The 17,903-nt window shown below is 35.1% G+C and overlaps 1 protein-coding gene across 10 annotated transcripts in view; it reads left to right on the forward strand.

Annotated features, from left to right (window-relative positions):
* Positions 1–17,903, forward strand: part of BCAS3 (BCAS3 microtubule associated cell migration factor) — a 661,861-nt gene that overhangs the window by 163,596 nt on the left and 480,362 nt on the right. For all 10 annotated transcript variants that reach the window (XR_012514509.1, XR_012514510.1, XM_039475903.2 and 7 more), the window contains exons 8-10: positions 2,537–2,644; positions 5,527–5,603; positions 16,313–16,389. Coding sequence is in view for 8 of the 10 variants with exons in the window: in XM_039475903.2 (XP_039331837.1) it covers positions 2,537–2,644; positions 5,527–5,603; positions 16,313–16,389 (262 nt within the window). In the remaining 2 variants the exon portion in view is untranslated. The remainder of the gene's footprint in view (positions 1–2,536; positions 2,645–5,526; positions 5,604–16,312; positions 16,390–17,903) is intronic.

Consider the following 17,903-nt stretch of genomic DNA (forward strand, 5'->3'; position numbering starts at 1 on the left):
TTTGCCTTGTTCTGGACCTTACGGGGAAGGTGTTTATTCTTACATCTATAGATTTCTTTATCGATGCATTTTATCAGGTTCTAATTCTAATTATGGTTTGTTCAGTGTTTTTCTCTTGAAAAGGGTGTTGCATTTTTATTTCTAAAAATGCCACATCTGTATCTTTCTAATGTGGCAGTAATTAGAGTGGTTTCCCCCTTTCCTGTGAATATGGTGAATTACATTAATAGATATTCTGTAGTAAACCAGCCTTGCATTCCTGCAATAAACTTCACCTGATTTTGTATTGCTCAATTTTATTTGCTAATATTTTCTTAAGGAGTTTTGGACATGTATTTATGAGACATATAGATATACAAGCATATCTTTTATTGTCTTGTAATATATTTATTTAGTTTTTGGATGTGTGCTGCTGACCTTATAAAATATGTTGGAAAGTGACTCTTCTACCTTATGAAAGAGTTTGTGTGTGATAGCTATAATTTTTTGTTTGATTAATCTATAGAGCTTAGAGATAAAGGCATTTTTGAGGATTTTCTTTGTAAGAAGTTATGAATTCAATTTCTTTTTAGATACTGGGCTATTCAAATTGTCCTGTGTAGATTGGTTGTGGCAATTTGTACATTTTAAGGAATTTGTGTTATCAGAATATTCCTTTTTTTATTATATTACTTACTTGTTCCTTCTGTAATTTTTTTTAAAACTTTGACTAGAGTTATTGGTTTTATTATCTTTAAAAAAATAAAAATTTTATCTTTACTGATTCCTCCTCATTGCTTACTCATTTTATCGAATTCTTGTTGCATTTTTATTTCCTTATTCCTTATTTGTTATTTCCTTTTATTGAATTTAACTAGCTGCTCTTTTAAAACTTTCTTAAATTGGAAACATTGGTTTCTTTGTCTGTCCCTGTGTCTAGAACACGGTTTTTTCTATCTTATACCTTTACAATAAGTCTTAATCATATGGAATGCATTTCCATATATGTTCTAGAATGAGATCTCATTTCTGGTATATTTTTGATGAGGTTTTAATCTATCAGTTTAGAGAGTCTTTTAGGCCATGTTATTTGCTTTTACATAGGTTTTTTTAGTTTTAGTTTTTTTTTTTTTTTTTTTTTGAGACAGAGTTTCACTCTGTCTCACAGGCTGGAGTGCAGTGGCATAATCTTGGCTCACGGCAACTCTATCTCCTAGGTTCAAGCAATTCTCCTGCTTCAGCCTGCCTAGTAGCTGGAATTACAGGTGCTTGCCACCATGCCCAGTTAATTTTTATATTTTTAAGTAGAGTCAGGGTGTCACCATGTTGGCGAGGCTGGTCTGAAACTACTGACCTCAAGTGATCTGCCTGCATCGTCTCCCAAAGTGCTGGGATTACAGGCATAAGCCATCATGTCCAGCTTACATAGGTATTTTTTAAAAACCATTTTATTTCTTGTGTACATATGTTACAAATATTTTCTTAGATTTGTTCAAGATATTCAAGGGTTAAAATTTTACCAATTGTTCTCAATTTATTAAAATATACCTGATGTTTGTATATTATACTTTTATCTAGTAGCCTTCATAAATCCATATATTCTAACAGTTTGTCTTTATTGTGAATATACCTGTGTGTGTGTGTTTGTGTTTGTGTATGAGTGTGTTTATGTACAGATGACATATATTTCTACGTACAGATTGGTATTTTTGGGTTTTACACAATCAAGTTTTTAGCAAATAATGACAGTTTTATTTCTTCCTCCTAGTAATTACTTTTCTTGACATGCATAAGACCTTCCATACGATGTTGAATAGAAATTGTGATAATGAGCATTTTTTTCTACATCCTGCTTTTAGGGTCAAACTTTTTCATTTTTTATAAGTGTTTGCCAACTTTTCTTTGTTAGTTTTAAGGTTGGTACCCTTTATCATTTTAAGGAAATGTTCCTTATTAATAGACTTTGACGTTTATCAGATTATTTTCTGTATCTATTGGTGTAATCATATCATTTTTCTTATTTTTTTTTTTTTTTGAGATGGAGTCTTACTCTGTTGTCAAGGTTGGAGTGTAGTGGTGTGATCTTGGCTTACTGCAACCTCCACCTCCTGGGTTTAAGCAATTCTCCTGCCTCAGCCTCTCAGTAGCTGGGATTATAGGCATGCACCACCACACCTGGCTAATTTTTGTATTTTTTTCAGTAGAGACAGGGTTCCACCACCATGTTGGTCAGTCTGGTCTCAGACTCCTGACCTTGCGATCTGCCCCCCTCGACCTCCCAAAGTGCTGCAATTGTAGGCATGAGTGATCTCACCTGGTCTAATCATATAATTTTTCTTCCGTGTAGTACTAATTTGGTGGGTGATATTTTTTCTTTGCCAAATTTTGCATTCCTAAGTTGACATAATATAAAGGATATATTATGATCATTTTTGGGGTAAGTTGTGAATCAGTTTACTAATATCTTGTTAATCAGAGGTTCAAATATTATATTAATAAGAAAATGTAGAGATTATTGGTCTTCTTTTAAAAAAATAATGGCATTTTTCTTTTTTAGCACAAGCCCACCGTACTGTTGTGTGGATCTGTATTCACTTCGTACTGGGGAGATGGTCAAGTCCATTCAGTTTAAGACACCCATTTATGATCTTCATTGCAATAAACGGTAAGGATTTTTTTCATATGTTTCTTGTATAAAATAAGAAACATGCTTTCCTTGGCATGGAGAACTCTACCAATTTCAATGGCTAACTTAGATTTATTTTTTAAAATCTCAAGAAAACACCTTCTTAATTCTGTTCAGTGGAATAGCGCTACGATTTCTTGATGAACATGTTCAGACTTGTAGTCTTGATCCGTTAGGGAACTGTGAATTCAGTTTAGTGGGATACAGTGAGCATTTGTAAAACAAAATGGAAACAAATAGAAAGTATCAGAGCAAACTTAAAACAGTTAAGTATTGTTTCGAGAAATCTTTTAATACAGCTTTTTATATGTATGATGTGTATGCTGATTTATGATGTGAAATGTAATTTTGCTGTGAGAACCCACCAAAACTTTTGAAAATCATGTTCCTGAACTATGAAAAATGCTTTAGAATATTTTTATTGCTTCATACTTCACAATGGCACTAAAATAGGGACTAGACTGATTTTTATCCTTAACATTTGTTTCATTTAGTTGCTGGGAAAATATTCAAATCTATCTTGAACTTCTATCTGACCTCTAGTGCTAATGACAAATTAATCACAGAACATTTAGTGGAGAAAGGAACCTTAGGACTCTTCTATCACTTAGCACTTTCCTTTTCCATATGAGCAAACTGAAGCCCTACGATGGTAAATGTCTTGATCATTAGCCCTTAGACACCTCATCTAAATCTTCCCACCTTGGCCTCCCAAAGTGTTGGGATTACAGGCGTGAGCCACCACGCCTGGCCTAGAAAAGTTTTTAACAGGCCCAGCTTGAAAAAAAAATCACAAGGATTTAACAGTAGTCACTCATTAGAATTATTCTACATCAGTAAATTAAATTGTTGTTTTTAAAAATGAACAAAATTGCCACAGTGTCTTCCACAATGGTTGAACTAATTTAGACTCCTGGGAGTGGCAATTCCTCAAGGTTCTAGAAATAGAAATTCCATTTGACCCAGCAATCCCATTACTGGGTACGTACCCAAAGGATTATAAATTGTTCTGTCATAAAGTCACATGCACAGGTATGTTCACTGCAGCACTGTTTACAATAGCAAAGACCTGGAACCAACCGAAATGCCCATCAATGACAGACTGGACAAGGAAAATGTGGCACATATACACCATGGAATACTATGCAGCCATAAAAAATAATGAGTTTGTGTCCTTTGCAGGGACATGGATGAATCTGGAAAGCATCATTCTCAGCAAACTGACATAAGAACAAAAAATCAAACACCACATGTTCTCACTCATAGGCAGGTGTTGAACAATGAGAACACATGGACACAGGGAGGGAAACATCACACACTGGGGTCTGTTGGGGGGGACTAGGGGAGGGACAGTGTGGGGTGGGGAGGTTGGGGAGGGATAACATGGGGAGAAATGCCAGATATAGGTGATGGGAGGATGGAGGCAGCAAACTACCTTGCCATGTAAGTACCTATGCAACAACCCTGCATGATCTGCATGTGCACCCCAGAACCTAAAGTACAATTAAAAAAATGAACAAAATTAACAAAGCATGCATATTAAATAATACATTTTTATTTTTCTCTTACTCATATTAGCTTCTGTTGCCCAGATTTCCCAGCCTCGAAGTTGGAAAAATAAGCTATTAGTTTGTTAAATATTTATTAACAATTATCATCTTTATTTGATTTTTTGAAGTAAATATTAAGCTTGGCTATTTATATTAATGTCCTGAAAGGAATAACACAACATAAAGTAGTGGTTTTGGATGTATTTTAAAAATTTTGCTTTAATAAAGTGTTTATAACTAAATTATTTTCTAATTATTTACAAATCTTGGGCATTGGGGAAAAATACTGCTTTTACAGATTCTTAGTGAATTTTACTATATTGAGTCATCAGAAATGTCTTGTTTACACTGAGTAGCAGTTGTCTTAGATTTATATGTGTTGGGAAATTCATCAGCCATTTAGGCTTAAAGTGATAGGTTACATAAATCCATTTTATGTTTAATACCATGACTAAAACATCACTGGGAAACACTTTTAGTAGATAGCCAACAATTTACTACCTTTTTTATCCTTTTTTTTTTTTTTTCCATTTCTTTTTGAGACAGCACCTCACTATGTTGCCCAGGCTGGTCTCAATCTGCTGGGCTCAAGTGATCCTCCTGCCTCAGCCTCCTGAGTAGCTGGGATCACACTCATACAACACTGTGCTGTGCTTAATGTTATCCATTCTTAATGTAGACTTACTCGACTCAAAAATAAATGAAAACAAAACTTTATGTATTTATATTTTTAGAGACGAGATCTTGCCCAGGCTAGAGTGCAGTGGTACAATCATAGCTTCCTGCAGTCTTGACCTCCTGGGCTCAAGTGATCCTCCTGCTTCAGCCTCCTGAGTAGCTAGGACTACAGGCTCACACCACCACATCTGGCTAATTTATTTTATTTTTATTTTTTATAGAGACAGGTCTTCCTATGTTGCCCAGGCTGGTCTTGACCTCCTGGCCTCAAGTGATCCTCCTGCCTCAGCTTCCAGGAATGTTGGGATTATAGGCATGAGCCATTACACCTGGCCAGAACAAAACTTCATTAAAAGACAAACATTTTTTTGAGGTGGTAGTTTTTTCTTTCATGACTTTTCTTCTACTCGTCTGTCTTACTTATATATAGGATTTTTTTGGTTTATATTTTTACATTTTAAGAGGCAGAAGTTCCTAGACTAAATATTATAGGAAATCTTTAATTTTCAAATTGCATTAATAGGCGTTTGTTTTCATCTAGATGATATAATGCATTTCTGATTCTACTTATTGAATTTCATATTCACTTTTTTCTTTCTGTTTTTTTTTTTTTTTTTTTCCTTCTAATTTTAGGATTCTTGTTGTAGTCTTGCAGGAGAAAATTGCTGCCTTTGATAGCTGTACTTTCACAAAGAAATTCTTTGTCACAAGTATGTACCAAATTTTTTTCCCCTTGATATGCATTTGGGTTTATACTACTTACTTGACACAATCAGAAAACTAGCTGTAAATATCTCCACAGTATTTAATATTTTCAGTTTTGGTAATTGTGATTCTGTGGATGTCCTCTATAATTGTATGATATATATTTTCAACTTTCTAACACATTTTCTTCATAGCTTTGTTGTAGGTTACCTTTCTCCTTACATACTCTCCTTGAGAAATTGTGATTTAGTTTCATATAGCTATTTCATGCTTTCAAAGCAGTTGTTAAATTGCTTAACATACCATACTTTTATCTTGTATATTATACCTTTGCATATGAGCAAAATTTGTTTTTACTGACATACAAGTATCTGTCATTTAACCAAAAGGTGAAAAAAAATACATATTTTTCAAGTAAAGACTTATATTTTAAAAGAATGTTTTAAGACCTTCAATACTTTTAAATAAACATATTTTAGTTTAGATAAACAGTGGGAAATGTTATCTTTAGGAGATTTAAAAGGAGAAGTTGCTGTAAGCTAAGGGGGTCAAGAAGACTTCATATAAGAATTACTATCTACACTGGGCCCAGAAAGATATATAGGATTTAAACATCATAAGGAGAAAGGGGTATTAGTGAAAAGGCCATTCCAGTCAAGAAGACAAAGGAAAAATGTACCTGTAAGACTGTAAGGAGAATTTCCTTTAAAAGTTTTGTTTGTGTTTGTAATTTGATAGTATTTGCAGCTTTTCAGTGGGAGTTTTGGCAGTTTGCGATTTTGTAATAGAATTTGTGGCAAGTCCTCATTTGGGCCAATGTACAGATATTCTCTATGATGAAACAAAATGTAAATATTTAAAACCTTGGAAAAAATACATTGACAGAATCAGTATAGAGGTTGGCATATTTTCAAATAAAGCAATTTAGCAATTTCCTATTACCAATTTTACTATAACTTCTCAATTAAACTGTATGTGACAGAGGTAAGAGTGAAAAAAAGTTTTAAGCAGAAGAGAGAATAGAGGATGTATTCTTCTTAGTTTTTATTGCTATTTGAAATGGAAAGTTCTTGCAGGAAAAAGTATATTTTTAGTCATCTTAAATTGGTTAAATGTATTTTAGATATATAAGTGTCTTCAATATTCAATAATTTGGCTTATTATGTAAACATGTAATAATGTAGTGCTATGACAAAAATATTGTATCTTAATTACATTTTTAGTGCCACAGATATGCCATTTCTTTTCCTGTAAAGGCCATAAACAATAACTTTTTATTTGGGGTAATACATACATGTATATAACTAGACAAGTCATATAAAAAAACACCCATGCATTTATTATCTAGTTTCAACAACTATCAAATAATGGACAATCTTTTTTATTTATACCCCTTTCTCAATTATTTTGAAGCCTATTGCAGACATTATAGAATTTAATTTGTACGTATTTATTACGGACATCTGAAAGATAAGAACTTAGAAAAATTGCCAAGTGATTATATAATTATCATCCAAACTGCAGTCTTTTGATTTGCATAGTTGCCATGCTGGACTTAACTCTGATCAACATATGTAAACTTGTAAAGTCCTAAGTGAACACAGATATATGGCTGCCTTGTCCATTTACTACCAATGAAACTCCCAAAGGTTTTGGTACACCAAAACCTACTTTATGAGCATCCTTGCTAAATCTTTTCTACAACTCAATTTCCATGCTTCTTATGTCATATTTAATTTGAACCACTCATTATTCTCATTTTGTTGGAGATACATTTTTCCTTTGTCTTCTTGACTGGAATGAACTTTTCACTAATACCCCTTCTTATGATGTTTTAATCCTATATATCTTTCTGGGCCCAGTGTAGATATTTATGGAGTCTTCATGTAATTGTTACATGAAGTCTTTCTTGACCTCCTTAGCTTATAGTAACTTCTCTTTTTAAATCTCCTAAAGATAACATTTCCCACTCTCTGTCTGCAGAACATTAGATTTTCAACATACTATGCAAATCAGGATGCCCTGGTCAAATATGCTTAGGAAATGCTACCTTCTATTGAGACTGGCAATGGTGATTACTATTTTGTCTGTTTAAATTTATTTAATACATTTCTTTATTTCCTGTGTTTATTTGATAACAGACTTCATTTGTTACCTAACACCCTTTGGGAATGTTTTTGTAGTATGTGATCTCTGTGTCTTTTAAGGCACTTAGATTCTGTCTTGTATACATTTTCTATCTGTTTGCCACTCGACCGTAATCTCATTGAGAGAAGAGTACTCAATTTGTTTTGGATTGATGATACAAGGTTATATCATGGAAGGTGTATGTGTCTGTTATGTCCTTGACAACATAAAAATATTAATGATACTTTTTTGTTGTTCTTTTCATAATAAACCCAATTCACTTAAGGTGAATACATTCATCAAAATTAGGGGTTCTAGTTTCAAAGCACAAGTAGTTTTTTTTCAGAATGTTTAGGAAACAAAAATGTTTGTGAAAATAGTATGTCTGAAAATGTAGTGCTACTCTGTCAACAGTTATCAGATGAGGAAGAAAATTATTTATATAGGATTAGTACAGATCTTTATAGGTCTGAGTTGGAAATTAAAAGTGTTTGTGAATATTTTAAGAAACGAATATATATACACACATACATATGCATATATGAATGAAATTTCTCTCTTACAAATCACTTTGGGGTAAATACAGAAATTTTGTAAAGAATGAGTTTGTTAGAAAATTATGTCTTTATAGGCATCAGTTCTTGAGTACCTTTCCTGTCTATCTAAAGGATTTCCCCTTTGAAAATGAGATCTTCTATTTTGCAACTTTTAGTAAGCACAAAATATAAGTCAAATTTGATAAAAGTGAACAGGAGACTGAGTCGTTAGCACTCTTTTTTGAATTTTGTGCTTTCCTTTTTCCTTAACATCTTTTTGGGACATCTTTGCCATGTATTCCTGTATACATCCCCCTGAATTACTGGACCACTGAATAGAGGAAACAAGCTTTGTTAAAGCATTACTCTCTCTTGTATCCTGTGAATCTTCGCAACAGGAAGAAATCTAGAGGGGTCAGCAGTGTTTCTGGTACTGTAGAAAGGTACTTTTAATTAAAAGCATGCAGCTTTTAATTAAGTCCTGGTCAAGTGGCTAGTGGTCCACAGTGATGAATATTCAGTAATTCCTGACCCATCACTTAATCTTTCATAGTAATGTTTGTATAACAGCTCTCATGGGTTGGGGAGTCCTTAAAGTCTATTTAGTGTGGATTTCATAAAATCTGAAATGTGTATTACTTAATGGTTAAAATGTTGAAAAAAGAGTCGTAAATCAAAGTACATTCTGTCATTTTTGGGAATAAATGTTGGAAATAAGTGTAACAAACTGTATATATAAGCCCAGTAATGTCTTTTTTTTTTTTTTTGAGATGGAATCTTATTCTTTTGCCCAGGCTGGAGTGCAGTGGCATGATCTTGGCTCACTGCAGCCTCTGCCTCCTGGGCTCAAGCAATTCTCCTGCCTCAGCTTCCCAAGTAGCTGGGATTACAGGCATGCTCCACTAAGCCTGGCTAATTTTTGTGTTTTTAGTAGAGATGGGGTTTTACCATGTTGGCCTTGACCAGGCTGGTCTAGAAATCCTGAGCTCAGGTGATCCATCTGCCTTGGCCTTCCAAAGTGCTGGAATTAACAGGCATGAGCCACCATGCCCAGCCAGTAAGGTCTTTGAGGGAAGATGTTCTTAATTTTAATATGGTTGTCAGAAAGTAGGATAGTGCATATCCTTGGGAAGAATAGTGACTGAAAGGGAGGGAGTATAAGAGGATGCTTTGGGGAGTCTATAATGTCTTTTTTTTGTTTGGTTGTTATTTCTGTGTTCAATATGTGTTCACTTTGTTGATTTGGGTAATTTTTCATGTATATTATATATTTTCATGTATATTATATTTGTACATACTTAATATGAAAAAGTTCAGAAAGCAACAGCAGCATGTGTTTGTGATTTCTTTCTTTATACTCCGGATACAATTTGATGTAGCATTTCAATACAGGTCTCCCTTACCTGTTCATCTACAGATACCCTTACCAGTAGTAGTAATATATTTTATTTCATACTTCCATTAGGAAATATGTCATTCTTAGTTACAAATTACTTTACTTGAAAACCCTTGGAGTCAAATTTATGCATCTGACATACGATTTTAGGTTGGTAAGATTGATGATATTCTGCAAATATTTGAATGAAGGAACTTGGCTGCTTTTCTTTGAAATTACAGCTTCTTCTAAAGTGATTTATATCAATATTTAGAACAAAATTCACCATGACTGGATTTTTGAAATTAAGGAACAAAGGGTGTCACTTCAAACTTGAAAGAATCTTATTTTCCTCCAGTTTCTCCATCTTCTCCCTGTTCCTTTATACAGACTGAAACTTTTGTCAGGTTAATCCCATGCTTGTAAGCTGGTTTTGCCCATTAGACTGAAAGGTATAGGATATAGAGATTGGAGGACAGGTTATTGGGATATAGGGAGCGAGTGGGACAGGGCATACTGAGATAGCATCTGTGGTAGTTTATTTGCCTGTAGCACATAGTTTTTCTCCATTGATTGGTACCTAGTTCTTAAAGTAGGACCATAGCCCATGTCAAGTGACAAGATTTCTACTTAATGAGGGTGTTGTTTTGATCATGCAAGCAGTTATCTTCTAAAATAGTTTGAAAAGCTTTTGCATACTACCTTCTTAGTGCATTGGTTATATGCGAATACAATGAAGGGATTGTAAAATAAGTAGAGACAGCTGTGTCCATCAGATCAAGCATCATGGGAATTTGTGCCAAAGTGTGGAGGGAACAGGTAAAGAGAGCTGACAGAGGACTGTTAATGGAACACATCCAATATGATGAGAAAGGAGACACTTTTGTATTTCAATATAAAGAAAAAGTCGCCTTGAGCAGCTGTCTGATGTGGAAATCCAAAACCAGGTATGATTAGGAAAACAAAAGACAAAGACTGATAGATGTCATTAGTAGTCATTTTCAGTATCCTTAAATTGAAAGGTAGATATGAAGTCTCCAGAGAGATCAAAGGAGTATACAGTAGGCAATCTTGTTCCATTGGCCTCTGTATTTACTTGGAAGAGGAAAAATTTTTTCTTACAATTTTTGTGTTATTTCTTGGTTTTAGTGTGTTCTTCATTTATATTAACGATGAATAACAAATAGAAAAAATGGAAATGCAAATTTTACTTTAAAATGCAAAATTATCTTTAATTTTTGAAAGAGGAGCTTTGATTTTATGTGAAGAAACAAGTTTGTGATATTTATGAGAGTTCAGCAGTAGGTTAGTGTGAGTTCTAAGTTCAGCTTACATTAAAAGTTACACCTATCTTTGTTTTTCTGGGTTTCGCATAAGATGGACAAGGTCACTATGATGTTTTCAGGGCATGTGCTTGTGCAGGATACATAGTGGACACTCAAGGAATATGTGTGCAATGAACTAGCTTGTGACTTATTCTCTGTACACACTTCTCACCCACTGAGTCTTAGAATGGCAGTACTCTGAAATTCATGGTATGCTTCATATACATGAAAAATAAACCAAAAATAAAATAGGAGTTTTAAATTCAAAGCTCATAAAACCTTAAGAGGGTCATTAATCAGCTGTGTGATGGTTAAACAAATCTCTGAAATGATATTTAATATTTTATGTGCTTGTATGTTTTTCTGGGGAAGATGTTTATAATCTTTTTTGGACATCATACAGTATGTGGTCTTTCATGACTGGTGTCTTTCACTGACCGTAAATATATAATCAGTTTTTCTCCATTGTCCAATATCTATCAGGTCTTCCTTTCTTTTTCTATATTTCATTGCATATATATGCCACATTTTATCTGATCATTAGTTGATAGATATTTGGTTGGTTTCTACATTTAGGCTGTTGTAGATAATGCTTGTATGAACACTAGTGAACAAGTTTTTTGGTGGACATACATATGTTCTCTTGGGTATGATCATTTGGCTATAAGTTTTTGTAATTTTGATTTGAATTTCTCTGATAGCTAATGACACTGACTTTTTTTTGAGATGGAGTCTTGTTCTTCACCCAGGCTGGTGCAGTCTCAGCTTACTGCAACCTCTACCTTCCAGGTTCTGGTGATTCTTCAGCCTGAGTAGCTGGGATTGCAACTGTGTGCCACCATGCACAGCTAATTTTTGTATTTTTAGTACAGACAGGGTTTCACTGTGTTAGGCTGATCTCAGACTCCTGACCTCGTGATCTGCCTGCCTTGATCTACCAAAGTGTTGGGATTACAGGTGTGAGACACTGCGCCTGGCTGGCAGTGACCATTTTTTTTTTTTTTTCCTGAGATGAAGTCTCCTCTGTTGCCCAGGCTGGAGTGCAGGGGCGTGATCTCAGCTCACTGCAACCTCCACCTCCTGGGTTCAAGCAATTTTCCTGCCTCAGCCTCCTGAGTAGCTAAGACTGAGACTACAGGTACGTGCCACCATGCCCATCTAATATTTTTGCATTTTTAGTAGAGACAGGGTTTCACTGTGTTAGCCAGGATGGTCTCAATCTCCTGACCTTGTGATCCACCCGCTTCGGCCTCCCAAAGTGCTGGGATTACAGGTGTGAGCCACTGTGCCTGGTGGGCACTGACCATTTTTTTTTTTATTGCATTTTAGGTTTTGGGGTACATGTGATGAACATGCAAGATTGTTGCATAGGTACACACATGGCAGTGTGGTTTGCTGCCTTCCGTCCCCTCACCTGTATCTGTCATTTCTCCCCATGCTATCTCTTCCCACCTCCCCACCCCCCGCCCCTCCCCCATTTCCCCCCAACGGACCCCAGTGTGTAGTGCTCCCCTCCCTGTGTCCATGTGTTCTCATTGTTCAACACCCGCCTATGAGTGAGAATATACGGTGTTTGATTTTCTGCTCTTGTGTCAGTTTGCTGAGAATGATGGTTTCCAGGTTCATCCATGTCCCTACAAAGGACGTGAACTCATCATTTTTGATGGCTGTGTAATATTCCATGGTGTATATGTACCACATTTTCCCTATCCAGTCTATCATCGTTGGGCATTTGGGTTGGTTCCAGGTCTTTGCTATTGTAAACAGTGCTGCAATGAACATTCGTGTGCACGTGTCCTTGTAGTAGAATGATTTATAATCCTTTGGATATATACCCAGTAATGGGATTGCTGGGTCAAATGGGATTTCTATTTTTAGGTCCTTGAGGAATCGCCACACTGTCTTCCACAATGGTTGAATTAATTTACATTCCCACCAACAGTGTAAAAGTGTTCCTATTTCTCCACATCCTCTCCAGCATCTGTTGTTTCCCGATTTTTTAATGATCGCCATTCTAACTGGTGTGAGATGCTATCTCAATGTGGTTTTGATTTGCATTTCTCTGATGACCAGTGATGATGAGCATTTTTTCATATGTTTGTTGGCCTCCTGTATGTCTTCTTTTGTAAAGTATCTGTTCATATCCTTCGCCCATTTTTGAATGGGCTTGTTTGTTTTTTTCTTGTAGATCTGCTTTAGTTCTTTGTAAATTCTAGATATCAGCCCCTTGTCAGATGGGTAGGCTGCAAAAATTTTTTCCCATTCTGTTGGTTGCCGATTCACTCTACTGACTGTTTCTTTTGCCGTGCAGAAGCTGTGGAGTTTGATTAGGTCCCATTTGTCTATTTTGGCTTTTGTTGCCATTGCTTTTGGCATTTTGGTCATGAAGTCCTTGCCTACACCTATGTCCTGAATGGTTTTGCCTAGATTTTCTTCTAAGGTTTTTATGGTATTAGGTCTGATGTTTAAGTCTTTAATCCATCTGGAGTTAATTTTGGTGTAAGGTGTCAGGAAGGGGTCCCGTTTCTGCTTTCTGCACATGGCTAGCCAGTTTTCCCAACACCATTTATTAAACAGGAAGTCCTTTCCCCATTGCTTGTTTTTGTCAGGTTTTTCGAAGATCAGATGGTTGTGGGTATGTTGTATGGGCACTGACCATTTTTAATGTGCTTATTTGTTGTTTTTATATCTTGTTCCATTTTTAAATTGAATTATTTGACTTTTCAATATTGAATGGTAATAGTTATTTTATATTGTAGATATAAGTCACTTATCAGATACATTTTTTGCAAAAAATGTTTCCTCATTCTTTAGATTGTTTTTTCACTTTCTTGATGGTGTCCTTTAAAGCATGTTAAGCTTGCATTTGTTTTGATAAAGTCCAGTTTTTCTGTTGTCATATATAAGAAATCATTGCCTAATCCAAGGTGATGAAAATTTACAATATTTTGTTTTAAAGATTTAATTGTTTAACTTTTATATTTAAGCCTTTGATCCATTTTTGTATGTGATGTAAGATAGAGGTCCAGCTTCATTCCCATCCAGATGCCTTTGCATTTGGATAACCAGTAGACCCAGCACCATTTGTTAAAAAGAATTCTTTAACCTTTGACTTGTCTTGGAATTCTTGTTGAAAATCAGTTGACTATAAATGTAAATACCTTTTTTTTTTTTTTTAATTAATTTAAAGGGCTGAAACTTTTTCTTTGTCCTTGCCAGGAAAAATAAGGCAAAGTGTCACAGAGAGTAGTTCAGCTTTTTGTTTTTCTAAACGAGTTCAGGTCTCCTCTCCATTCGGAGCACTTTCTGGGAGGATACCATCTAAAATTGCATCATGCTTGTGTGCCTTCTTAATTACTTTTTTAGTAATGGAAAAATACAGCATGCTTCTAAAAATTTTTTACCTTCATTAAAATTGGGAAATGAGTTCTTTTACCATCCAGTTCTCTCTTTCTTTGTTCAAAAACATTGTATATGTGTTAGAAGTAGGCCTAGTATTATAGAGATTCATGTCTGCCCAACTACTTGTTTTCAGAGTTTACCTAGAGGCAAAGGTTAATCTTTAAGGAGTCATGCTTGTAAGTTTGAGATAGTGCTGAGTGACTTATGTTCTGCTGATTCTAGCTCTGAAGCATTCTTTTGGCAAGCAGGAAAACAGTTGCTTTCATTAAAATACAATGTAATTCCTGAGGTCCACTGAACTCTAAAAATATGGACTCAAAAGATCAAATGAAGAATTGTAAACTGTGTTTTCTCTTAGGATCCTTTTGTGTTTATGAGGTTAAAGTGGTTATCAGAATTGATTGAGAGTCATAGTACTTAGTTTTAAAGCTAATTCAGGAGATGAGCTTATATATATATATATATATATTTTTTTTTTTTGAGTTGGAGTTTCACTCTTGTCACCCAGGCTGGAGTGCAATGGCGTGATCTTGGCTTACTGCAACCTCCGCCTCCTGGGTTCAGCCTCCTGAGTAGCTGGGATTACAGGCACGCGCCGCCATGCCCAGCTAATTTTTTGTATTTTTAGTAGAGACCGGGTTTCACCGTGTTGACCAGGATGGTCTCGATCTCTTGACCTCGTGATCCACCCGCCTCAGCCTCCCAAAGTGCTGGGATTACAGGCTTGAGCCACCGCGCCCAGCCAAAAGTATATTTTTTAATGAATAAGATTAATTTACTCAATAAGAGTAATCTATTGTGTAAATACTACACAATTTATAGTAGAGTATGTTGCCTTTGTATAATTTTTTATTGTATTTTAATTCTATATATGTTTATATAATACGCATTCAGTAGATAATAGTAATATTGCAGTTAACCTGAGGTCTGTTTTCCAGAAACCCAAAGCATTGCAAACATACTCCTTCAAACAGTAGCATCAATGAGCAGTTTTTAAAAAAGTGAGCAATAAAATGAGAAAGCTTTTATTTATGTGGACTTTATTTTAGAGTCTGTCTCTTCTCTATAAGTTTATTTTTTTCTTCTCTATAACTTTATTTTTAAGATGACAATTCAGAATAGATGGCAATTTAGGGAGCTGGGCTGAAAATGGCTGTTTACTGGAAGCATCAGTAAGGTATGCTTCTTTCATGCTTTTGAGCACAGAGATAAGAACATGGTCAGAATGACTGTCAAGTGGCATGTAGGGGAGATTGAGCGGTGAATAAAACAGACAAATTCTTTAATTTACATATCCTTCTAATCAAGTTGGAGGAAGATAGAAAATAAGTGGTAAATATATGTCATATAACAGTTAACTGTTTTTATTGGCTAGAACTGGAAGCAAGAAGAATGATATTGAGTGAAATATAAATACAAAAGATTATGCAGTTCCCCATCATCTTTCTGTGGAGGCAGCTGTTCAGAGTTACTTGTCCTCATTGGCCTCAATGTGGTTAAATACTTTTTTCTCCCCATCACAGTATCATGTCTGATAGTCTTATTTATCTTTTGCCCTTACATTCCTGAACCCATCATATCCTCTCTCTCTCCTCTCCCAAAATCCTTCCTTGATTTATGAATGTTACACTTAAAATGGCGCCTCTTAACTTCATTCTGTTGGTTAGGAATAACTGTATAAAATGCCCAGTGTTTGCCAAAAGTGATGACCAATTCTTTCCAGATTTGTTTCTTATTGGGACAGAGTTAAAAATCCAAAGAAACGAAATAGAGGAGGAAAAAAATGAGCTTATTTATTATCAAAATAATGACTAGTATTATGGGAATTTTATGTGAGACTTGAAAACATATAAGTGTGTGATTTTTCTATTTTTCTGGCATCGACATATGATGCACCAGTAGAAAAGTTATTAAGAAATTTCTCAATAGTGCCATTTGAAATTTTTCAGGCTGCTATCCATGTCCAGGGCCAAACATGAATCCTATTGCTCTTGGGAGCCGCTGGCTTGCTTATGCAGAAAACAAGGTAAGATATGGCCTGTTTGGATTATTTGTAATGAAGTAAGTGTTGAAGGACTTTCCATAATAAATACCTATGCTCCATAGGTGATTACCAATAATAAATGTTTAACTTACTAGTTCATTTGCTGTGGTTTGGTTTTAATTGCGCAACTAATAATTGAATTCTTTTAAGGATTTATAAATATTTGACAGTTGTCATTAAGTCCAGACTCTGTAGAACCTTAATTTTTTAAGCTTGGCTTTATAGAGAGAACTTTATCCTGTTAATACTAGAGTGCAGCATTGAGATTACCCCAGTAGTGATATTAAGGAAAGTAGTTTCTGACTTTTTAGAAATCAGGAGGCAGAGGTAACTTCTATCTTCATTGGTAGATTAGAAGCCTGGGCATAGAATCATTTAATTGACATTAACCATATGCTAACAACTAGATCTAAACAAGGTTCAGCCTTTTTTTTTTCTTTTTTTGAGACAGTGTCTCGCTCTGTCATTAGTCTGGAGTACAGCGGCACTGTCTTGGCTCACTGCAACCTCCGCCTTCTGGGTTCAAGTGATTCTCCTGCCTCAGCCTCCCGAGTAGCTGGGACTACAGGCATATGCCACCATGCTTGGCTAATTTTTGTATTTTTAGTAGAGATGGGGGTTTCACCATGTTGGCCAGTATGGTCTTGATCTCTTGACCTTGTGATCCACCCACCTCAGCCTCTCAAAGTGCTGGGATTACAGGTGTGAGTCACCACTCCTGGCCCCAGCCATTTGTTTTAATAATTACATCATATATGTTCACCTTCTGTTGCCTTTTTCCGTTATTTATCAATTTATTTATTAAGGTCATAGTATTAAGTGAAGATACTGTATTTATATACTAGGAATTTTATTTATATCAAATTCAAGGAAAAAGGTAAATTTGAATCTTCAAAAAGAAAGGTAAAATTCTTTGAATTCCATTAGTTACCCTGCATGTGAATGTAGAATGAAATCTAAAACATATTACAGATTTCAAAGAAGACTGCTATTTTTGGTTATGTTTTTGCTGGTTGCATAGTTAATGAGTGTATCTTGGGATTCATATAAATTAGTATGAAATATTTCAGTTCTTGACAAAGTTAGGAGGTGGTAAGTAAAGTAATTATTTGATAAAGCCACAGGGCTACTAGACCTCTAGCCTCTGGAATGTACAAAAATCAAGAAACTACTGAAGAAAATTACTTTTCTGGATAAATTCTTTGAGATCTTAATCATGAGTCTGTCTGCAACTACTAGATATGTTACATCTTACTGAATTCTGTGTTTATATTCCATCCTGTCCTTTCTCTTGATTTTATGGTATATCTTGTAAAAATAGCTCTTTCAAATTATTCGTTTCTAACAAGACTGGAGGAATACAAGTAAGTGCAGTGACACAGTGGTATCTTCTAATGTTTATATCTGTGAAGCATTTCCCTTGAGTGCTGGAGACCTCCAAGACAAAGATGTAGAAATTGTCCCTTGGGTCTTGTGGATCTATTCTCACATGTGGG

Source organism: Saimiri boliviensis, chromosome 17 (assembly GCF_048565385.1).
Source record: "Saimiri boliviensis isolate mSaiBol1 chromosome 17, mSaiBol1.pri, whole genome shotgun sequence".
NCBI classification, from domain to species: Eukaryota; Metazoa; Chordata; class Mammalia; order Primates; family Cebidae; genus Saimiri; species Saimiri boliviensis.